The 24,028-nt window shown below is 53.9% G+C and overlaps 1 protein-coding gene across 2 annotated transcripts in view; it reads left to right on the forward strand.

The window, feature by feature from the left end:
• The first annotated feature begins 2,089 nt into the window (after positions 1 to 2,089).
• LOC122924255 (calpain-1 catalytic subunit-like) overlaps positions 2,090 to 24,028 on the forward strand; it is a 35,670-nt gene continuing 13,731 nt past the window's right edge. The window contains exons 1-4 of one of the 2 annotated variants that reach the window (XM_044275185.1): positions 2,090 to 2,471; positions 13,185 to 13,308; positions 21,496 to 21,565; positions 23,522 to 23,646. In XM_044275185.1, the coding sequence (XP_044131120.1) occupies positions 2,287 to 2,471; positions 13,185 to 13,308; positions 21,496 to 21,565; positions 23,522 to 23,646 (504 nt within the window). In that variant the 5' untranslated portion in view covers positions 2,090 to 2,286. The remainder of the gene's footprint in view (positions 2,472 to 13,184; positions 13,309 to 21,495; positions 21,566 to 23,521; positions 23,647 to 24,028) is intronic. The other variant, XM_044275184.1, reaches the window with a different exon arrangement.

Genomic DNA, 24,028 nt, shown 5'->3' on the forward strand with positions numbered 1-24,028 from the left:
AGTAAACACTGAGTGCAATGATGTGGAGGCGCCAACTTCTAATATTTTATTCAGAATAGAACATAAATCACGGAACAAAAGTTTAAACTGAGAAAATGGACCATTTTAAGGGAAAAATATGTTGAATCAGAATTTCATGGTGTCAACAAATCCCCAAAAAGTTGGGACAAGGCCATTTTCCCCGCTGTGTGGCATCTCCCCTTCTTCTTACAACACTCAGCAGACGTCTGGGGACCGAGGAGACCAGTTTCTCAGGTTTAGAAATAGGAATGCTCTCCCATTCTTGTCTAATACAGGCCTCTAACTGTTCCATCGTCTTGGGCCTTCTTTGTTGCACCTTCCTCTTTATGATGTGACAAATGTTCTCTATAGGTGAAAGATCTGGACTGCAGACCGGCCATTTCAGTGCCCGGATCCTTCTCCTACGCAGCCATGATGTTGTGATTGATGCAGAATGTGGTCTGGCATTATCTTGTTGGAAAATGCAGGGTCTTCCCTGAAAGAGATGACGTCTGGATGGAGCAGATGTTGTTCTAGAACCTGAATATATCTTTCTGCATTGATGGTGCCTTTCCAGACATGCAAGCTGCCCATGCCACACGCACTCATGCCACCCCATACCATCAGAGATGCAGGCTTCTGAACTGAGCGTTGATAACAACTTGGGTTGTCCTTGTCCTCTTTGGTCCGGATGACATGGCGTCCCAGATTTCCAAAAAGAACTTCGAATCGTGACCCGTCTGACCACAGAACAGTCTTCCATTTTGCCACACTCCATTGTAAATGATCCCTGGCCCAGTGAAGACGCCTGAGCTTGTGGATCTTGCTTAGAAATGGCTTCTTCTTTGCCCTGTAGAGTTTCAGCTGGCAGCGGCGGATGGCGCGGTGGATTGTGCTCACTGACAATGGTTTCTGGAAGTATTCCTGAGCCCATTCTGGGATTTCCTTTACAGTAGCCTTCCTGTTTGTGGTGCAGGGTCGTGTAAGGGCCCGGAGATCACGGGCATCCAGTATGGTTTTACGGCCTTGACCCTTACGCACAGAGATTGTTCCAGATTCTCGGAATCTTCGGATGATGTTCTGCACAGTTGATGATGATAGATGCAAAGTCTTTGCAATGTTTCGCTGGGTAACACCTTTCTGATATTGCTCCACTATCTTTCTGCGCAACATTGTGGGAATTGGTGATCCTCTCCCCATCTTGGCTTCTGAGAGACACGGCCGCTCCGAGAAGCTCTTTTTATACCCAATCATGTTGCCAATTGACCTAATTAGTGTTAATTGGTCTTCCAGCGCTTCGTTATGCTCAAATTTACCTTTTCCAGCCTCTTATTGCTACTTGTCCCAACTTTTTGGGGATTTGTTGACACCGTGAAAATTTGAATCAACGTATTTTTCCTTTAAAATGATACATTTACTCGGATTAAACGTTTGATCCGTCATCTACGTTCTATTACAGATAACATATTGACATTTGCCGTCTCCACATCATTGCATTCAGCTTTTATCCACAATTTGTTTAGTGTCCCAACTTTTTTGGAATCCGGTTTGTATCTATCTATCTATCTATCTAGTATAAGTAAGCACAGGGACGCACTCTAGACTTAGGTGAAGAAAAGTGGATCCTTTATTACACCAAATGCAACCTTTCCACTCACCTCAACGGAGCCTTTGTCAAGCCAATATTATTTGGTTGGTCTATTATCTTTCTCGGCTTTATTGTCAGGACTAAATACATTTTAGCATTGGCAAAGCAAGTGGGAAGTAATTGTGTAGGGTTGGGGGATGGGGACACATCCAGGGTGGGGGTATAGGAGTCCATGGTATATCCGGCTCCTCTCAGTCTATGGCAGGCAGTAATATATTGTGCTGCTGTGGCCGTTGTGTTCTCCTCTCCCCCCAGCAGTATGGAGACTCTCTCTTCCTCCTCCATGGAGGTGAAGTCTGGGCAGAGATCAGACAGTCTCCTGAAGTCAGTCTCCCTGGGGCACCGTAGCAGGAAATGAGCCTCATCCTCCCCGGCCCTATTATTTTCACATGACTGATGAGGTGGTTGATGAGATGGCTGATGAGATGGTTGATGAGACGGTTGACCACTTTGATAGTCCCATGGTCAGGTGCAATTTTATGGCAGCAGAAAGATAAGAAAGGATCATTCTGTGGTATCTCCAGGACATCGCTGCCCTATGTGAAGGGACCTGACGAGCTCCGCCATCTTCTTGGTAACCCTCTCATTACAAGAGGCCTCTGGCCCTGACCCCCGATCGCAGCTCCGGGGGATGAGAAATGTCTGACTGTCAGGGCTCCAAAAACCACAGCATAATCCTTCTAAACAGAGAGGAGCGGGCACCGCCGGGCGGATATCCGGGTCACCTTATCTCTAGATACACAGAAACCGGGCGTAGACACAAAACCAGCAGGATAAAGACTGACAACAGAACCAACGGCAGAAGGAGCCGACACCAAGAGAGGTATAGTGAACTGTCTATCTGTCTATCTGTCTATCTATCTATCTATCTATCTATCTGTCTATCTGTCTATCTATCTGTCTATCTATCTATCTATCTATCCATCTGTTTCATATCTATTATTTATCTATCTATTTACTGTATATGTCAGTAAATGGATAGTCTCTCTTCCTCTTCCCCAGCAGTATGGATAGTCTCTCTTCCTCTTCCCCAGCAGTATGGATAGTCTCTCTTCCTCTTCCCCAGCAGTATGGATAGTCTCTCTGCCTCTTCCCCCAGCAGTATGGATAGTCTCTCTGCCTCCTCCCCCAGCAGTATGGATAGTCTCTCTGCCTCTTCCCCCAGCAGTATGGATAGTCTCTCTTCCTCCTCCCCCAGCAGTATGGATAGTCTCTCTGCCTCTTCCCCCAGCAGTATGGATAGTCTCTCTGCCTCTTCTCCCAGCAGTATGGATAGTCTCTCTTCCTCTTCCCCCAGCAGTATGGATAGTCTCTCTGCCTCCTCCCCCAGCAGTATGGATAGTCTCTCTGCCTCTTCCCCCAGCAGTATGGATAGTCTCTCTTCCTCCTCCCCCAGCAGTATGGATAGTCTCTCTGCCTCTTCCCCCAGCAGTATGGATAGTCTCTCTTCCTCCTCCCCCAGCAGTATGGATAGTCTCTCTGCCTCTTCCCCCAGCAGTATGGATAGTCTCTCTGCCTCTTCCCCCAGCAGTATGTATAGTCTCTCTTCCTCTTCCCCCAGCAGTATGTATAGTCTCTCTGCCTCTTCCCCCAGCAGTATGGATAGTCTCTCTTCCTCTTCCCCCAGCAGTATGGATAGTCTCTCTGCCTCTTCCCCCAGTAGTATGGATAGTCTCTCTGCCTCTTCCCCCAGCAGTATGGATAGTCTCTCTGCCTCTTCCCCCAGCAGTATGGATAGTCTCTCTGCCTCTTCCCCCAGCAGTATGGATAGTCTCTCTGCCTCTTCCCCCAGTAGTATGGATAGTCTCTCTTCCTCCTCCCCCAGCAGTATGGATAGTCTCTCTGCCTCTTCCCCCAGTAGTATGGATAGTCTCTCTGCCTCTTCCCCCAGCAGTATGGATAGTCTCTCTGCCTCTTCCCCCAGTAGTATGGATAGTCTCTCTGCCTCTTCCCCCAGCAGTATGGATAGTCTCTCTGCCTCTTCCCCCAGTAGTATGGATAGTCTCTCTTCCTCCTCCCCCAGCAGTATGGATAGTCTCTCTTCCTCCTCCCCCAGCAGTATGGATAGTCTCTCTGCCTCTTCCCCAGCAGTATGGATTGTCTCTCTTCCTCTTCCCCCAGTAGTATGGATAGTCTCTCTTCCTCCTCCCCCAGCAGTATGGATAGTCTCTCTTCCTCTTCCCCCAGCAGTATGGATAGTCTCTCTTCCTCTTCCCCCAGTAGTATGGATAGTCTCTTTTCCTCTTCCCCCAGCAGTATGGATAGTCTCTCTTCCTCTTCCCCCAGCAGTATGGATAGCCTCTCTGCCTCTTCCCCCAGTAGTATGGATAGTCTCTCTTCCTCCTCCCCCAGCAGTATGGATAGTCTCTCTTCCTCCTCCCCCAGCAGTATGGATAGTCTCTCTTCCTCTTCCCCCAGCAGTATGGATAGTCTCTCTGCCTCTTCCTCCAGCAGTATGGATAGTCTCTCTGCCTCTTCCCCCAGCAGTATGGATAGTCTCTCTGCCTCTTCCCCCAGTAGTATGGATAGTCTCTCTTCCTCCTCCCCCAGCAGTATGGATAGTCTCTCTTCCTCCTCCCCCAGCAGTATGGATAGTCTCTCTGCCTCTTCTCCCAGCAGTATGGATAGTCTCTCTTCCTCTTCCCCCAGCAGTATGGATTGTCTCTCTTCCTCTTCCCCCAGTAGTATGGATAGTCTCTTTTCCTCTTCCCCCAGCAGTATGGATAGTCTCTCTTCCTCTTCCCCCAGCAGTATGGATAGCCTCTCTGCCTCTTCCCCCAGTAGTATGGATAGTCTCTCTTCCTCCTCCCCCAGCAGTATGGATAGTCTCTCTTCCTCCTCCCCCAGCAGTATGGATAGTCTCTCTTCCTCTTCCCCCAGCAGTATGGATAGTCTCTCTGCCTCTTCCTCCAGCAGTATGGATAGTCTCTCTGCCTCTTCCCCCAGCAGTATGGATAGTCTCTCTTCCTCCTCCCCCAGCAGTATGGATAGTCTCTCTTCCTCCTCCCCCAGCAGTATGGATAGTCTCTCTTCCTCTTCCCCCAGCAGTATGGATAGCCTCTCTGCCTCTTCCCCCAGTAGTATGGATAGTCTCTCTTCCTCCTCCCCCAGCAGTATGGATAGTCTCTCTTCCTCCTCCCCCAGCAGTATGGATAGTCTCTCTTCCTCTTCCCCCAGCAGTATGGATAGTCTCTCTGTCCCTTCCCCCAGCAGTATGGATAGTCTCTCTTCCTCCTCCCCCAGCAGTATGGATAGGCTCTCTTCCTCTATCTCCAGCAGTATGGATAGTCTCTCTGCCTCTTCCCCCAGTAGTATGGATAGTCTCTCTTCCTCCTCCCCCAGCAATATGGATAGTCTCTCTTCCTCTTCCCCAAGCAGTATGGATAGTCTCTCTTCCTCTTTCCCCAGAAGTATGGATAGTCTCTCTTCCTCTTCCCCCAGCAGACTGGGTATATGGAGGCTAGCTTTTCTCTCTATCAGACTGGGAATCTGGAAGCAATTTTCTCTATCAAACTTTGTATATGGAGGCTAAATTCTCTCTCTATCAGACTGGGTATATGGAGGCTAGATTCTCTCTCTATCATACTGGGAACATAGAGGCTAGCTTCTCTCTATCAGACTGAGTATATGGAGTCTAGCTTCTCTGTATCAGATTGGGTATATGGAGGCTAGCTTCTCTCTCTATCAGCAGGGTATATGGAGGCTAGCTTCTCTCTATCAGATAGGGTATATAGAGGCTAGCTTTTCTCTCTATCAGACTGCGTATATAGAGGCTAGCTTCTCTCTCTATCAGACTGGGATTATAAAGGCTAGCTTCTCTATCAGACTGGGTATGGATAGTCTCTCTGCCTCTTCCCCCAGCAGTCTGGATAGTCTCTCTGCCTCTTCCTCCAGCAGTATGGATAGTCTCTCTGCCTCTTCCCCCAGCAGTATGGATAGTCTCTCTGCCTCTTCCCCCAGCAGTATGGATAGTCTCTCTGCCTCTTCTCCCAGCAGTATGGATAGTCTCTCTGCCTCTTCCCCCAGCAGTATGGATAGTCTCTCTTCCTCTTCCCCCAGCAGTATGTATAGCCTCTCTGCCTCTTCTCCCAGCAGTATGGATAGTCTCTCTGCCTCTTCCCCAGTAGTATGGATAGTCTCTCTGCCTCTTCTCCCAGCAGTATGGATAGTCTCTCTGCCTCTTCTCCCAGCAGTATGGATAGTCTCTCTGCCTCTTCCCCCAGCAGTATGGATAGTCTCTCTGCCTCTTCTCCCAGCAGTATGGATAGTCTCTCTGCCTCTTCCTCCAGCAGTATGGATAGTCTCTCTTCCTCTTCCCCCAGTAGTATGGATAGTCTCTCTTCCTCTTCCTCCAGCAGTATGGATAGTCTCTCTGCCTCTTCTCCCAGCAGTATGGATAGTCTCTCTTCCTCTTCCCCCAGTAGTATGGATAGTCTCTCTGCCTCTTCTCCTAGCAGTATGGATAGTCTCTCTGCCTCTTCCCCCAGCAGTATGGATAGTCTCTCTTCCTCTTCCCCCAGCAGTATGGATAGTGTCTCTGCCTCTTCTCCCAGCAGTATGGATAATTTCTCTTCCTCCTCCCCCAGCAGTATGGATAGTCTCTCTGCCTCTTCTCCCAGCAGTATGGATAGTCTCTCTGCCTCTTCTCCCAGCAGTATGGATAGTCTCTCTGCCTCTTCTCCCAGCAGTATGGATAGTCTCTCTTCCTCTTCCCCCAGCAGTATGGATTGTCTCTCTTCCTCTTCCCCCAGTAGTATGGATAGTCTCTCTTCCTCTTCCCCCAGTAGTATGGATAGTCTCTCTGCCTCTTCTCCTAGCAGTATGGATAGTCTCTCTGCCTCTTCCCCCAGCAGTATGGATAGTCTCTCTTCCTCTTCCCCCAGCAGTATGGATAGTCTCTCTGCCTCTTCCCCCAGCAGTATGGATAGTCTCTCTGCCTCTTCTCCCAGCAGTATGGATAGTCTCTCTGCCTGTTCCTCCAGCAGTATGGATAGTCTCTCTGCCTCTTCTCCCAGCAGTATGGATAGTCTCTCTTCCTCTTCCCCCAGTAGTATGGATAGTCTCTCTGCCTCTTCTCCTAGCAGTATGGATAGTCTCTCTTCCTCTTCCCCCAGCAGTATGGATAGTCTCTCTTCCTCTTCCCCCAGCAGTCTGGATAGTCTCTCTGCCTCTTCCCCCAGCAGTATGGATAGTCTCTCTTCCTCTTCCCCCAGCAGTATGGATAGTCTCTCTGCCTCTTCTCCCAGCAGTATGGATAGTCTCTCTTCCTCTTCCCCCAGTAGTATGGATAGTCTCTCTTCCTCTTCCCCCAGCAGTATGGATAGTCTCTCTGCCTCTTCCCCCAGCAGTATGGATAGTCTCTCTGCCTCTTCCCCCAGCAGTATGGATTGTCTCTCTTCCTCTTCCCCCAGTAGTATGGATAGTCTCTCTTCCTCTTCCCCCAGCAGTATGGATAGTCTCTCTGCCTCTTCCCCCAGTAGTATGGATATAGTCTCTCTTCCTCCTCCCCCAGTAGTATGGATAGGCTCTCTTCCTCTTCCCCCAGTAGTATGGATAGTCTCTCTTCCTCTTCCCCCAGTAGTATGGATAGTCTCTCTTCCTCTTCCCCCAGTAGTATGGATAGTCTCTCTTCCTCTTCCCCCAGCAGTATGGATAGTCTCTCTGCCTCTTCCTCCAGCAGTATGGATAGTCTCTCTGCCTCTTCCCCCAGTAGTATGGATATAGTCTCTCTGCCTCTTCTCCCAGCAGTATGGATAGTCTCTCTCAGTAGTTATGGTGAGATATGTGCCCCCTCACAGTAGTTATGCCCAGATATGTGCCCTCTCACAGTAGTTATACCCAGATATGTGCCCCTCACAGTAGTTATACCCAGATATGTGCCCCCTCCCAGTAGTTATGCCCAGATTTGTGCCCCTCTCGCAGTAGTTATGCCCAGATATCTGCCCCTCACAGTAGTTATACCCAGATATGTGCCCCCTCACAGTAGTTATGTCCAGATATGTTCCCCCTCACAGTAGTTATACCCAGATATGTGCCCCCTCACAGTAGTTATGTCCAGATATGTGTCCGTCATAGTAGTTATAGTCAGATATGTGCTCTCTCATAGTAGTTATACCAGATATGTGTCCCCTCACAGTAGTTATACCAGATATGTGCCCCCTCACAATAGTTATACCAGATATCTGCCCCCCTCACAGTAGTTATACCAGATATGTGCCCCCCTCACAGTAGTTATACCAGATATGTGCCCCTGCACGGTAGTTATACCAGATATGTGCCCCCTCACAGTAGTTATACCAGATATGTGTCCCCTCACAGTAGTTATACCAGATATGTGCCCCCTCACAATAGTTATACCAGATATGTGCCCCCCTCACAGTAGTTATACCAGATATGTGCCCCCCTCACAGTAGTTATACCAGATATGTGCCCCCCTCACAGTAGTTATACCAGATATGTGCCCCCTCACAGTAGTTATGTCCAGATATGTTCCCCCTCACAGCATTTATACCCATATATTTGTCCCTCACAGTAGTTATGCCCAGATATATACCCCCCACATTAGTTATGTCCAGATATCTGCTCCTCACAGTAGTTTTGCCCATCTTTGTGCTCCTCATAGGAGTGTCTATCTATCTATCAATCTCTATCTATGTATCTATTGTGAGGGGTTATGTTCGGGATCGCTTTTGCTGGGGTCAAAGGACACTTGTCTGTTCCATCCAATTCAGACCAAACACAGAGGAATACGTTTGAAGCCGGGTCTATTGATAACAAAACAGCAAAAGAAAACCTCGCCTATTCGGCCTTTACTATACATATATTGACCCTGTCTACCGGCTGGAGGGCTACTCCCTGTCTACCGGCTGGAGGGCTGCTCCCTGTCTACCGGCTGGAGGGCTGCTCCCTGTCTACCGGCTGGAGGGCTGCTCCCTGTCTACCGGCTGGAGGGCTGCTCCCTGTCTACCGGCTGGAGGGCTGCTCCCTGTCTACCGGCTGGAGGGCTGCTCCCTGTCTACCGGCTGGAGGGCTGCTCCCTGTCTACCGGCTGGAGGGCTGCTCCCTGTCTACCGGCTGGAGGGCTGCTCCCTCTCTACCGGCTGGAGGGCTGCTCCCTGTCTACCGGCTGGAGGGCTGCTCCCTGTCTACCGGCTGGAGGGCTGCTCCCTGTCTACCGGCTGGAGGGCTGCTCCCTGTCTACCGGCTGGAGGGCTCCTCCCTGTCTACCGGCTGGAGGGCTGCTCCCTGTCTACCGGCTGGAGGGCTGCTCCCTGTCTACCGGATGGAGGGCTCCTCCCTGTCTACCGGCTGGAGGGCTCCTCCCTGTCTACCGGCTGGAGGGCTGCTCCCTGTCTACCGGCTGGAGGGCTGCTCCCTGTCTACCGGCTGGAGGGCTGCTCCCTGTCTACCGGCTGGAGGGCTGCTCCCTGTCTACCGGCTGGAGGGCTGCTCCCTGTCTACCGGCTGGAGGGCTCCTCCCTGTCTACCGGCTGGAGGGCTGCTCCCTGTCTACCGGCTGGAGGGCTCCTCCCTGTCTACCGGCTGGAGGGCTGCTCCCTGTCTACCGGCTGGAGGGCTGCTCCCTGTCTACCGGCTGGAGGGCTGCTCCCTGTCTACCGAATGGAGGGCTGCTCCCTGTCTACCGGCTGGAGGGCTGCTCCCTGTCTACCGGCTGGAGGGCTGCTCCCTGTCTACCGGCTGGAGGGCTGCTCCCTGTCTACCGGCTGGAGGGCTGCTCCCTGTCTACCGGCTGGAGGGCTGCTCCCTGTCTACCGGCTGGAGGGCTGCTCCCTGTCTACCGGCTGGAGGGCTGCTCCCTGTCTACCGGATGGAGGGCTGCTCCCTGTCTACCGGCTGGAGGGCTGCTCCCTGTCTACCGGCTGGAGGGCTGCTCCCTCTCTACCGGCTGGAGGGCTGCTCCCTGTCTACCGGCTGAAGGGCTGCTCCCTGTCTACCGGATGGAGGGCTCCTCCCTGTCTACCGGCTGGAGGGCTGCTCCCTGTCTACCGGCTGGAGGGCTGCTCCCTGTCTACCGGCTGGAGGGCTGCTCCCTGTCTACCGGCTGGAGGGCTGCTCCCTGTCTACCGGCTGGAGGGCTGCTCCCTGTCTACCGGCTGGAGGGCTGCTCCCTGTCTACCGACTGGAGGGCTGCTCCCTGTCTACCGACTGGAGGGCTGCTCCCTGTCTACCGGCTGGAGGGCTGCTCCCTGTCTACCGGCTGGAGGGCTCCTCCCTGTCTACCGACTGGAGGGCTGCTCCCTGTCTACCGGCTGGAGGGCTCCTCCCTGTCTACCGACTGGAGGGCTGCTCCCTGTCTACCGACTGGAGGGCTGCTCCCTGTCTACCGGCTGGAGGGCTGCTCCCTGTCTACCGGCTGGAAGGCTGCTCCCTGTCTACCGGCTGGAGGGCTCCTCCCTGTCTACCGACTGGAGGGCTGCTCCCTGTCTACCGGCTGGAGGGCTCCTCCCTGTCTACCGACTGGAGGGCTGCTCCCTGTCTACCGACTGGAAGGCTGCTCCCTGTCTACCGGCTGGAGGGCTCCTCCCTGTCTACCGACTGGAGGGCTGCTCCCTGTCTACCTGCTGGAGGGCTCCTCCCTGTTTACCCGACTGGGTACCTCCGTTGATGGATGCTCCTAATGCTTCCCGAGGGCTACAAGCACTCCGCTCGACACCGTAAGCACTGCCGACTCCAAGAACCGTCGAGGCTTGGTTGGGATCTCGCCGTCTCCTACTCACCCTGGACCCTACGACAAGGCTCCAGTGGGTGAACCTCTCTTCCTTCAGAGAGCGATGCAGGAGCAGCTCTTAAGAGCTCAGGGATTATAGCCGGGGAGTATACAGCGTATAGCATTCCCCAGTGTAGATGCAGCCTTGTCCCCCACACATGAGACGAGGCTCTATGCTGAGGGTAAAACAGGAACTCTCTTTAATGGGGCTACATGTCAGCCTTTTATGCAGGTCTTCCAGCAAGAGACACCCCCCCTGGGGACCTTGTGGAAGACTGAGACAGTATATACATTAGCCAATCACATGCATTTACAGTATGGAAACACTCCCAGCAATTGTACTGAACCCCCCTCTGCTTGTGATACAATTACCAAACACAATGTGCTCTGCCTGTGATACAATTACCAAACACAATGGGCTCTGCCTGTGATACAATTACCAAACACAATGGGCTCTGCCTGGGATACAATTACCAAACACAATGGGCTCTGCCTGTGATACAATTACCAAACACAATGGGCTCTGTCTGTGATACAATTAACAAACACAATGGGCTCTGCCTGTGATACAATTACCAAACACAATGTGCTCTGCCTGTGATACAATTACCAAACACAATGGGCTCTGCCTGGGATACAATTACCAAACACAATGGGCTCTGCCTGTGATACAATTACCAAACACAATGGGCTCTGTCTGTGATACAATTAACAAACACAATGGGCTCTGTCTGTGATACAATTAACAAACACAATGGGCTCTGCCTGTGATACAATTACCAAACACAATGTGCTCTGCCTGTGATACAATTACCAAACACAATGGGCTCTGCCTGGGATACAATTACCAAACACAATGGGCTCTGCCTGTGATACAATTACCAAACACAATGGGCTCTGTCTGTGATACAATTAACAAACACAATGGGCTCTGTCTGTGATACAATTAACAAACACAATGGGCTCTGCCTGTGATACAATTACCAAACACAATGGGCTCTGCCTGTGATACAATTACCAAACACAATGGTCTCTGCCTGTGATACAATTAACAAACACAATGGGCTAACTTAATCAATCACAGGCAGAAAACACATTTTTCCCCATAAATTATACATCCCTGGATAGCTCTGATCTGGGTGAACAACATATCCAGAAATCACCCCGAGCAGGGGTTCCCGAATTCCATGGAAGTCACATTTGGCCGACCGCAAGCATGGCTTTCCTGCCCAAACAGTTCCAGAGATGTCGGCCGGTCTGTGTTCTCCGTCATAGAATGTACAAATTGCAGGAACGGATCCGCTCGTGCATACTGTCGTTGAAAGCGTCTTGTTCGGTAGTTTTTTCGGTAGATCCCATTTGCCGAACCACATAGTAAAAAGACACGAAGAAGCCTCTTCACTGAGGGGTAACAGAGCTTTAGTATATGGGCTGTAATCCTGAGGCACGAGGCAACCAGGCCCCTCCAAAACCCAGGGGAGAGGGTATCTCCACCACACTATCTATCTATATATGTCTCTCTTTCTTATCTGTCTCTCTCATATCTCTGTCTCTCTCTTTTGTCTTTCATCTCTGTCTCTCTTGTGTCTCTCTCATATCTCTCTCTCCTTCATCTCTTTTATATCTCTGTCCCTTTCTTTCGTCTCTCATATCTCCGTCTCGCTCTTTCATCTCTCTCATATCTCTGTTTTCCTATTTTGTCTCTCATATATCTGTCTTTCTTTTGTCTCTCTCATATCTCTGTCTCTCTCTTTCGTCTCTCTCATATCTCTGTCTCTCTCTTATCTCTCTCTCTCTCTTTTGTCTCTCTCATATCTCTGTCTCTCTTTCGTCTCTCTCATATCTCTGTCTCTCTCTTTCGTCTCTCTCATATCTCTGTCTATCTCTTTCGTTTCTCTCACATCTCTGTCTCTCTCTTTCGTCTCTCTCATATCTCTGTCTCTCTTTCGTCTCTCTCATATCTCTGTCTCTCTCTTATCTCTCTCTTTCGTCTCTCTCATATCTCTCTTTCGTCTCTCTCATATCTCTGTCTCTCTCTTTCGTCTCTCTCTTATCTCTCCCTCGTCTCTCTCATATCTCTGTCTCTCTCTTTCGTCTCTCTCATATCTCTGTCTCTCTCTTATCTCTCTCTCTCTTTCGTCTCTCTCATATCTCTGTCTCTCTCTTATCTCTCTCTCTCTCTTTCGTCTCTCTCATATCTCTGTCTCTCTTTCGTCTCTCTCATATCTCTGTCTCTCTCTTTCGTCTCTCTCATATCTCTGTCTCTCTCTTATCTCTCTCTCTTTCGTCTCTCTCATATCTCTGTCTCTCTCTTTCGTCTCTCTCATATCTCTGTCTCTCTCTTATCTCTCTCTCTCTCTTTTGTCTCTCTCATATCTCTGTCTCTCTTTCGTCTCTCTCATATCTCTGTCTCTCTCTTATCTCTCTCTCTCTCTTTCGTCTCTCTCATATCTCTGTCTCTCTCTTTCGTCTCTCTCATATCTCTGTCTCTCTCTTATCTCTCTCTCTCTTTCGTCTCTCTCATATCTCTGTCTCTCTCATATCTCTGTATCTCTCTTATCTCTCTCTATCTTTCGTCTCTCTCATATCTCTGTCTCTCTTTTTCGTCTCTCTCATATCTCTGTCTCTCTCTTTCGTCTCTCTCTTATCTCTCCCTCAACTCTCTCATATCTCTGTCTCTCTCTTATCTCTCTCTCTCTCTTTTGTCTCTCTCATATCTCTGTCTCTCTTTCGTCTCTCTCATATCTCTGTCTCTCTCTCTCTTTTTCATCTCTCTCATCTCTCTCGTTTCTTCCTCGGTCTGTCTAGAATGTGGTCTAGTCAGAAGTATTGCGTTCTTCGTGCTTCCTGCTTGGAGAAAGGATGTCTCTTTACGGACCCGGAGTTCCCCCCGGAGGTCACTGACCCTGCGGTTGAGTGGAGAAGACCCCTGGTGAGTCTGGACATGTGACTGTCGAAGGGGCCACACAGTAATATTGACCCAGGGTGTGACTACTGTGACCCCAGTAATGGGCAGTAATCTGTGGCTGGGCCCCTACCACGTGGACTCCTCATGTGGAGCAGAGGGCCCGTGTGGCTGCAGACCCTTATCTCCACCTCTAGTCAGTAGCGCCTCCTCTGGAGAAATGGAGCATTGACATGTGTGCTGAGTTCTTCAGAGGTGGGGGGGTGTAGTGTAGTGTAGTGGAGAGACCCCCCGGAGGGATGTAGTGGAGAGACCCCCGGAGGGATGTAGTGGAGAGATCCCCGGAGGGATGTAGTGGAGAGACCCCCCGGAAGGATGTAATGGAGAGATCCCCGGAGGGATGTGGAGAGACCCCCCGGAAGGATATAATGGAGAGATCTCCGGAGGGATGTAGTGGAGAGACCCCCGGAGGGATGTAGTGGAGAGACCCCCCGGAAGGAGGTAGTGGAGAGACCCCCCGGAAGGATGTAATGGAGAGATCCCCGGAAGGATGTAATGGAGAGATCCCCGGAGGGATGTAGTGGAGAGACCCCCGGAGGGATGTAGTGGAGAGACCCCCCGGAAGGAGGTAGTAGAGAGACCCCCCGGAGGGATGTAGTGGAGAGACCCCCCTGGAAGGATGTAGTGGAGAGATCCCCGGAGAGATGTAGTGGAGAGACCCCCTGGAAGGATGTAATGGAGAGATCCCCGGAGGGATGTGGAGAGACCCCCAGAGGGATGTAGTGGAGAGACCCCCAGAGGGATGTAGTGGAGAGACCCCCCGGAAGGATGTAGTGGAGAGATCCCCGGAGGGATGTAGTGGAGAGACCCCCCGGAAGGATGTAATGGAGAGATCCCTGGAGGGATGTGGAGAGACCCCCCGGAAGGATTTAATGGAGAGATCTCCGGAGGGATGTAGTGGAGAGACCCTCCGGAGGGATGTAGTGGAGAGCTCCCCGGAGGGATGTAGTGGAGAGACCCCCCGGAAGGATGTAGTGGAGAGACCCCCGGAGGGATGTAGTGGAGAGACCCCCAGAGGGATGTAGTGGAGAGACCCCCCGGAAGGATGTAGTGGAGAGACCCCCCGGAAGGATGTAATGGAGAGATCCCCGGAGGGATGTAGTGGAGAGATCCCCGGAGGGATGTAGTGGAGAGACCCCCCGGAAGGATGTAATGGAGAGACCCTCCGGAGGGATGTAGTGGAGAGACCCCCAGGAAGGATGTAGTGGAGAGATCTCCGGAGGGATGTAGTGTAGAGACCCTCCGGAGGGATGTAGTGGAGAGACCCCCCGGAAGGATGTAGTGGAGAGATCCCCGGAGGGATGTAGTGTAGAGACCCTCCGAAGGGATGTAGTGGAGAGACCCCCGGAAGGATGTAGTGGAGAGACCCCCGGAAGGATGTAGTGTAGAGACCCTCCGGAGGGATGTAGTGGAGAGACCCCCGGAAGGATGTAGTGGAGAGACCCCCGGAAGGATGTAGTGGAGAAGACCCCCGGTGAGTCTGGACATGTGACTGTCGAAGGGGCCACACAGTAATATTGACCCAGGGTGTGACTACTGTGACCCCAGTAATGGGCAGTAATCTGTGGCTGGGCCCCTACCACGTGGACTCCTCATGTGGAGCAGAGGGCCCGTGTGGCTGCAGACCCTTATCTCCACCTCTAGTCAGTAGCGCCTCCTCTGGAGAAATGGAGCATTGACATGTAAGCTGAGTCCTTCAGAGGTGGGGGGGTGTAGTGTAGTGTAGTGGAGAGACCCCCCGGAGGGATGTAGTGGAGAGACCACCGGAGGGATGTAGTGGAGAGACCCCCCGGAAGGATGTAGTGGGGAGATCCCCGGAGGGATGTAGTGGAGAGACCCCCCGGAAGGATGTAATGGAGAGATCCCCGGAGGGATGTAGTGGAGAGACCCCTGGGGGGATGAAGTGGAGAGACCCCCCGGAGGGAGGTAGTGGAGAGACCCCCTGGAAGGATGTAGTGGAGAGACCCCCCGGAAGGATGTAGTGGAGAGATCCCCGGAGGGATGTAGTGGAGAGACCCCCCGGAAGGATGTAATGGAGAGATCCCCGGAGGGATGTGGAGAGACCCCCCGGAAGGATGTAGTGGAGAGATCTCCGGAGGGATGTAGTGGAGAGACCCTCCGGAGGGATGTAGTGGAGAGACCCCCCGGAAGGATGTAGTGGAGAGATCCCCGGAGGGATGTAGTGTAGAGACCCCCGGAAGGATGTAGTGGAGAGACCCCCCGGAAGGATGTAGTGGGGAGATCCCCGGAGGGATGTAGTGGAGAGACCCCCGGAAGGATGTAGTGGAGAGACCCCCCGGAAGGATGTAGTGAAGAGACCCCCCGGAGGGATGTAGTAGAGAGACCCCCCGGAGGGATGTAGTGGAGAGACCCCCCCGGAAGGATGTAGTGGAGAGATCCCCGGAGGGATGTAGTGGAGAGACCCCCCGGAGGGATGTAGTGGAGAGACCCCCGGGGGGATGTAGTGAAGAGACCCCCCTGAGGGATGTAGTGGAGAGACCCCCCGGAGGGATGTAGTGGAGAGACCCCCAGAGGGATGTAGTGGAGAGACCCCCAGAGGGATGTAGTGGAGAGACCCCCCGGAAGGATGTAGTGGAGAGATCCCCGGAGGGATGTAGTGGAGAGACCCCCCGGAAGGATGTAATGGAGAGATCCCCGGAGGGATGTGGAGAGACCCCCCGGAAGGATGTAATGGAGAGATCTCCGGAGGGATGTAGTGGAGAGACCCTCCGGAGGGATGTAGTGGAGAGACCCCCCGGAAGGATGTAGTGGAGAGATCCCCGGAGCGATGTAGTGTAGAGACCCTCCGGAGGGATGTAGTGGAGAGACCCCCGGAAGGATGTAGTGGAGAGATCCCCCGGAGGGATGTAGTGGAGAGACCCCTGGGGGGATGTAGTGGAGAGACCCCCCGGAGGGAGGTAGTGGAGAGACCCCCAGAAGGATGTAGTGGAGAGACCCCCTGGAAGGATGTAGTGGAGAGACCCCCCGGAAGGATGTAGTGGAGAGATCCCCGGAGGGATGTAGTGGAGAGACCCCCCGGAGGGATGTAGTGGAGAGACCCCCGGGGGGATGTAGTGAAGAGACCCCCCTGAGGGATGTAGTGGAGAGACCCCCAGGGGGATGTAGTGGAGAGACCCCCAGGGGGATGTAGTGGAGAGACCCCCCGGAAGGATGGAGTGAAGAGACCCCCGGAGGGATGTAGTGGAGAGACCCCCCGGAAGGATGTAGTGGAGAGACCCCCGGGGGGATGCAGTGGAGAGACCCCCAGAGGGATGTAGTGGAGAGACCCCCAGAGGGATGTAGTGGAGAGACCCCCCGGAAGGATGTAGTGGAGAGATCCCCGGAGGGATGTAGTGGAGAGACCCCCCGGAAGGATGTAATGGAGAGATCCCCGGAGGGATGTGGAGAGACCCCCCGGAAGGATGTAATGGAGAGATCTCCGGAGGGATGTAGTGGAGAGACCCTCCGGAGGGATGTAGTGGAGAGATCCCCGGAGGGATGTAGTGGAGAGACCCCCCGGAAGGATGTAATGGAGAGATCCCCCGGAAGGATGTAATAGAAAGATCTCCGGAGGGATGTAGTGGAGAGACCCCCGGAGGGATGTAGTGGAGACATACTGCAGGGAGAGGAGAGGAGTGGGATGACTAACTGCAGGGAGAGGAGAGGAGTGGGATGACATACTGCAGGGAGAGGAGAGGAGGGGGATGACATACGGCAGGGAGAGGAGAGGAGGGGGATGACATACGGCAGGGAGAGGAGAGGAGGGGGATGACATACTGCAGGGAGAGGAGAGGGATGACATACTGTAGGGAGAGGAGAGGAGGGGGATGACATACTGCAGAGAGAGGAGAGGGGTGGGATGACATACTGCAGGGAGAAGAGAGGGGTGGGATGACATACTGCAGGGAGAGGAGAGGAGTGGGATGACATACTGCAGGGAGAGGAGAGGAGGGTGATGACATACTGCAGGGACAGGAGAGGAGGGGGATGACATACTGTAGGGAGAGGAGAGGAGTTGGATGACATACTGCAGGGAGAGGAGAGGAGGGGGATGACATACTGCAGGGAGAGGAGAGGAGTGGGATGACATACTGCAGGGAGAGGAGAGGGATGACATAAAGCAGCGAGAGGAGAGAAAGGGGATGACATACTGCAGGGAGAGGAGAGGAGTGGGATGACATACTGCAGGGAGAGGAGAGGAGGGGGATGACATACTGCAGGGAGAGGAGAGGAGTTTGATGACATACTGCAGGGAGAGGAGAGGGATGACATACTGCAGGGAGAGGAGAGGAGGGGGATGACATACTGCAGGGAGAGGAGAGGAGTGGGATGACATACTGCAGGGAGAGGAGAGGAGGGGGATGACATACTGCAGGGAGAGGAGAGGAGGGGGATGACATACTGCAGCGAGAGGAGAGGAGGGGGATGATATACTGCAGGGAGAGGAGAGAGATGACATACTGCAGGGACAGGAGAGGAGGGGGATGACATACTGCAGGGAGAGGAGAGGAGGGGGGTGACATACTGCAGGGACAGGAGAGAGGTGACATACTGTAGGGAGAGGAGAGGAGGGGGATGACATACTGCAGGGAGAGGAGAGGAGGGAGATGACATACTGCAGGGAGCGGAGGGGGATGACATACTGCAGGGAGAGGAGGGGGATGACATACTGTAGGGAGAGGAGAGGAGGGGGATGACATACTGCAGAGAGAGGAGAGGAGGGGGATGACATACTGTAGGGAGAGGAGAGGAGGGGGATGACATACTGCAGAGAGAGGAGAGGGGTGGGATGACATACTGCAGGGAGAAGAGAGGGGTGGGATGACATACTGCAGGGAGAGGAGAGGAGGGGGATGACATAATACAGGGAGAGGAGAGGAGTGGGATGACATACTGCAGGGAGAGGAGAGGAGTGGGATGACATACTGCAGCGAGAGGAGAGGAGGGGGATGACATACTGTAGGGAGAGGAGAGGAGTTGGATGACATACTGCAGGGAGAGGAGAGGAGTGGGATGACATACTGCAGGGAGAGGAGAGGGATGACATACTGCAGCGAGAGGAGAGAAAGGGGATGACATACTGCAGGGAGAGGAGAGGAGGGGGATGACATACTGCAGGGAGAGGACAGGAGGGGGATGACATACGGCAGGGACAGGACAGGAGGGGGATGACATACGGCAGGGACAGGAGAGGAGGGGGATGACATACTGCAGGGAGAGGAGAGGAGGGGTATGACATACAGCAGGGAGAGGAGAGGAGGGGGATGACATACGGCAGGGACAGGAGAGGAGGGGGATGACATACTGCAGGGAGAGGAGAGGAGGGGGATGACATACAGCAGGGAGAGGAGAGGAGGGGGATGACATACTGCAGGGAGAGGAGAGGAGGGGGATGACATACTGCAGGGACAGGAGAGGAGGGGGGTGACATACGGCAGGGAGAGGAAAGGAGAGGAGAGGAGGGGGATGACATACTGCAGGGACAGGAGAGGAGGGGATGACATACTGCAGGGAGAGGAGAGGAGGGGGATGACATACGGCAGGGAGAGGAGAGGAGGGTGATGACATACTGCAGGGAGAGGAGAGGAGGGGGATGACATACGGCAGGGAGAGGAGAGGAGGGGGATGACATACTGCAGGGAGAGGAGAGGAGGGGGATGACATACTGCAGGGACAGGAGAGGAGGGGGGTGACATACGGCAGGGAGAGGAAAGGAGAGGAGGGGGATGACATACTGCAGGGACAGGAGAGGAGGGGGATGACATACGGCAGGGAGAGGAGAGGAGAGGAGAGGAAGGGGATGACATACTGCAGGGACAGGAGAGGAGGGGGATGACATACTGCAGGGAGAGGAGAGGAGAGGAAGGGGATGACATACGGCAGGGACAAGACAGGAGGGGGATGACATACGGCAGGGACAGGAGAGGGATGACATACTGCAGGGACAGGAGAGGAGGGGGATGACATACTGCAGGGAGAGGAGAGGAGGGGGATGACATACTGCAGGGAGAGGAGAGGGATGACATACTGCAGGGAGAGGAGAGGAGGGGGATGACATACTGCAGGGAGAGGAGAGGGATGACATACTGCAGGGAGAGGAGAGGAGGGGGATGACATACTGCAGGGAGAGGAGAGGAGGGGGATGACATACTGCAGGGAGAGGAGAGGAGGGGGATGACATACTGCAGGGAGAGGAGAGGAGGGGGATGACATACTGCAGGGAGAGGAGAGGGATGACATACTGCAGGGAGAGGAGAGGAGGGGGATGACATACGCAGGGAGAGGAGAGGGATGACATACTGCAGGGAGAGGAGAGGAGGGGGATGACATACTGCAGGGAGAGGAGAGGAGTGGGATGACATACTGCAGGGAGAGGAGAGGAGGGGGATGACATACTGCAGGGAGAGGAGAGGAGGGGGATGACATACTGCAGGGAGAGGAGAGGAGGGGGATGACATACTGCAGGGAGAGGAGAGGGATGACATACTGCAGGGAGAGGAGAGTAGGGGGATGACATACTGCAGGGACAGGAGAGGAGGGGGATGACATACTGCAGGGAGAGGAGAGGAGGGTGATGACATACTGCAGGGACAGGAGAGGAGGGGGATGACATACGGCAGGGACAGGACAGGAGGGGGATGACATACGGCAGGGAGAGGAATACGGCAGACAGGAGAGGAGGGGGATGACATACTGCAGGGACAGGAGAGGAGGGGGATGACATACTGCAGGGAGAGGAGAGGAGGGGGATGACATACTGCAGGGAGAGGAGAGGAGGGGGATGACATACTGCAGGGACAGGAGAGGAGGGGGATGACATACGGCAGGGACAGGACAGGAGGGGGATGACATACGGCAGGGAGAGGAAAGGAGAGGAGGGGGATGACATACGGCAGGGACAGGAGAGGAGGGGGATGACATACTGCAGGGAGAGGAGAGGAGGGGGATGACATACTGCAGGGAGAGGAGGGGGATGACATACTGCAGGGAGAGGAGAGGAGGGGGATGATATACTGCAGGGAGAGGAGAGGAGTGGGATGACATACTGCAGGGAGAGGAGAGGAGGGGGATGACATACTGCAGAGAGAGGAGAGGAGGGGGATGACATACTGCAGTTAGAGGAGAGGAGGGAGATGACATACTGCAGGGAGAGGAGAGGGATGACATACTGCAGGGAGAGGAGAGGAGGAGGATGACATACTGCAGGGACAGGAGAGGAGGGGGATGACATACTGCAGGGACAGGAGAGGAGGGGGATGACATACTGCAGGGAGAGGAGAGGAGGGGGATGACATACTGCAGGGAGAGCAGAGGAGGAGGATGACATACTGCAGGGACAGGAGAGGAGGGGGATGACATACTGCAGGGACAGGAGAGGAGGGGGATGACATACTGCAGGGAGAGGAGAGGAGGGGGATGACATACTGCAGGGACAGGAGAGGAGGGTGATGACATACTGCAGGGACAGGAGAGGAGGGGGATGACATACTGCAGGGACAGGAGAGGAGGGGGATGACATACTGCAGGGACAGGAGAGGAGGGGGATGACATACTGCAGGGAGAGGAGGGGGCACCACGAGGTTAGGCATAAACACATCCTGGATGATACTTAGAGACCGGATCCATCAGATTAAGCCGGCGTGCAGGATAGCCTCAGTTAGTCCCTTCATATGAACAGTCTGCAGTTTAAAGGTCCGTATCGCTTCCTTACGGAGCAGGGGTACGTCAGCGTCAGCGCCACGGACAGACATGTTAACCTGTTCAGTCCCCTGCACGCTCAGTACATCAGGATTGCCATCATGCATCTCACACACATGACGTGCCACGGACGTATCTCACTGATTTCTACGGATCATTCCCCAACATTGTGCACAGAATCCGTGTCTTCGCCGCCGCCGATTGGCGATGACTCTGCCGCATACTTCAGACTCGAGGCGTCAGTGCAGTTTTTCCAGATGAAGACGGCGACATTTTTAACAGGTTTTGACAATCGGCAATTGTAAAGTGCACTGATCACTCTATTTGCATAATTAGCCACACCCAGTTTTTTAAAGTAAAGGGTAAAATAACAAAAAGTTGAAAATTTCTGTGTAAAAATTGCGTTCACCAAAATCTGCAGTAGAATAATGGCCGACGTCTCCTCTGCTTCTGCAGGAATTCTGCTCCAACCCAAAGTTCATTGAGAGTGGGTCCAGCAGCTCCGACGTCTGCCAGGGGGAGCTAGGTAAGTCCAGGCAGCAGGCGCCGGTAGGTTCTCCAGCTCACCAGTGCCGGGTGCTGGAGAAATGTCAGATAATGGTCCCTGGCAGCAAACAGTGGGAAACATGTCTAACTGAGTGCTCCATCACTGCGGGCTCCGTCATCACTGACCTCCAGCACTGCCAGGCTCTATCATTACTGACCTCCAGCACTGCTGGGCTCTATCACCACTGACCTCTAGCACTTCCGGGCTCTATCACCACTGACCTCCAGCACTGCTGAGCTCTATCACCACTGACTACCAGCACTGCTGGGCTCTATCACCACTGACCTCCAGCTCTACCGGGCTCTATCACCACTGACCTCCAGCACTGTGGGGCTCTATCACCACTGACCTCTAGCACTTCTGGGCGCTATCACCACTGACCTCCAGCACTGCTGAGCTCTATCACCACTGACTACCAGCACTGCCAGGCTCTATCATTACTGACCTCCAGCACTGCCAGGCTCTATCACCACTGACCTCTAGCACTGCATGGCACCATTACCGCTGACCTCCAGCACTGCCGGGCTTTATCACCACTGACCCCCAGCACTGAAGAGCTCTATCACCGCTGACCTCCAGCACTGCCGAGCTCTATCACCGCTGACCTCCAGCACTGCCGAGCTCTATCACCGCTGACCTCCAGCACTGCAGGGCTCTATCACCGCTGACCTCCAGCACTGCCGAGCTCTATCACCACTGACCTCCAGCACTGCAGGGCTCTATCACCGCTGACCTCCAGCACTGCAGGGCTCTATCACCGCTGACCTCCAGCACTGCCGGGCTTTATCACTACTGACCCCCAGGACTGACGAGCTCTACCACCGCTGACCTCCAGCACTGCCGAGCTCTATCACCGCTGACCTCCAGCACTGCCAGGCTCTATCACCACTGACCTCTAGCACTGCATGGTACCATTACCGCTGACCTCCAGCACTGCTGAAGTCTATCACCACTGACCTCCAGCACTGCCGGGCTTTATCACCACTGACCCCCAGCACTGCCGAGCTCTATCACCGCTGACCTCCAGCACTGCCGAGCTCTATCACCGCTGACCTCCAGCACTGCCGAGCTCTATCACCACTGACCCCCAGCACTGCTGCGCTCTATCACCGCTGACCTCCAGCACTGCCGAGCTCTATCACCACTGACCCCCAGCACTGCCGCGCTCTATCACCACTGACCCCCAGCACTGCCGGGCTTTATCATCACTGACCTCCAGCACTGTCAGGCTCTATCACCACTGACCTCCAGCACTGCCGAGCTCTATCACCACTGACCCCCAGCACTGACGGGCTCTATCACCACTGACCCCCAGCACTGCCGAGCTCTATCACCACTGACCCCCAGCACTGCCGGGCTCTATCACCACTGACCTCCAGCTCTACCGGGCTCTATCACCACTGACCTCCAGCACTGCCGAGCTCTATCACCACTGACCTCCAGCTCTACCGGGCTCTATCACCACTGACCTCCAGCACTGCCGCGCTCTATCACCACTGACCCCCAGCACTGCCGGGCTTTATCATCACTGACCTCCAGCACTGTCGGGCTCTATCACCACTGACCTCCAGCTCTACCGGGCTCTATCACCACTGACCTCCAGCACTGCCGGGCTCTATCACCACTGACCTCCAGCACTGCCGGGCTTTATCATCACTGACCTCCAGCACTGTCGGGCTCTATCACCACTGACCTCCAGCTCTACCGGGCTCTATCACCACTGACCTCCAGCACTGCCGAGCTCTATCACCACTGACCCCCAGCACTGCCGGGCTGTGTCATAGTCAGTGACTCTGTGCTGTCAGGAAGCAGAGCAGCCGTCCGTCAGCCAGAGGTTCCCAAATCTGACCCAGGGATGTGGCCACTGAGATAAGGTCATAGGGATGATTGGAGTAGTAGTTGGCCGCTCTCCCATCTGTGTCATTCCTCCCATAGGAGACTGCTGGCTGCTGTCCACGCTCTCGTCTCTCACCCTCCACCCCTCTCTCTTCTCACGAGTGGTCCCTGCCGACCAGAGCTTCAGCACCGCAGACGGTTACTGTGGAATCTTCCATTTTAAGGTGGGAAGAGGTGGAATTATCCAGACGAGACTAAGGAAGAGAGCTTCTACCTGTCAGCGGGTGCAGACTGGGATGTGACTGGAGCAGGGGGTGCAGACTGGAATGTGACTGGAGCATGGGGTGCAGACTGAGATGTGACTGGAGAATTGGTTGCAGACTGGGATGTGATTGGAGCAGGGGGTGTAGACTAGAATGTGACTGTAACAGGGGGTGCAAACTGGGATGTGACTGAAGCAGGGGTGCAGACTGGGATGTGACTGGAGCAGGGTGCAAACTGGGATGTGACTGAAGCAGGGGTGCAGACTGGGATGTGACTGGAGCAAGGGGTGCAGACTGGGATGTGACAGGAGCAGGGGTGCAGACTGGAATGTGACTGGAGAAT

The sequence above is a fragment of the Bufo gargarizans genome, unplaced genomic scaffold (genome assembly GCF_014858855.1).
Source record: "Bufo gargarizans isolate SCDJY-AF-19 unplaced genomic scaffold, ASM1485885v1 original_scaffold_954_pilon, whole genome shotgun sequence".
In the NCBI taxonomy this organism is placed as follows: domain Eukaryota; kingdom Metazoa; phylum Chordata; class Amphibia; order Anura; family Bufonidae; genus Bufo; species Bufo gargarizans.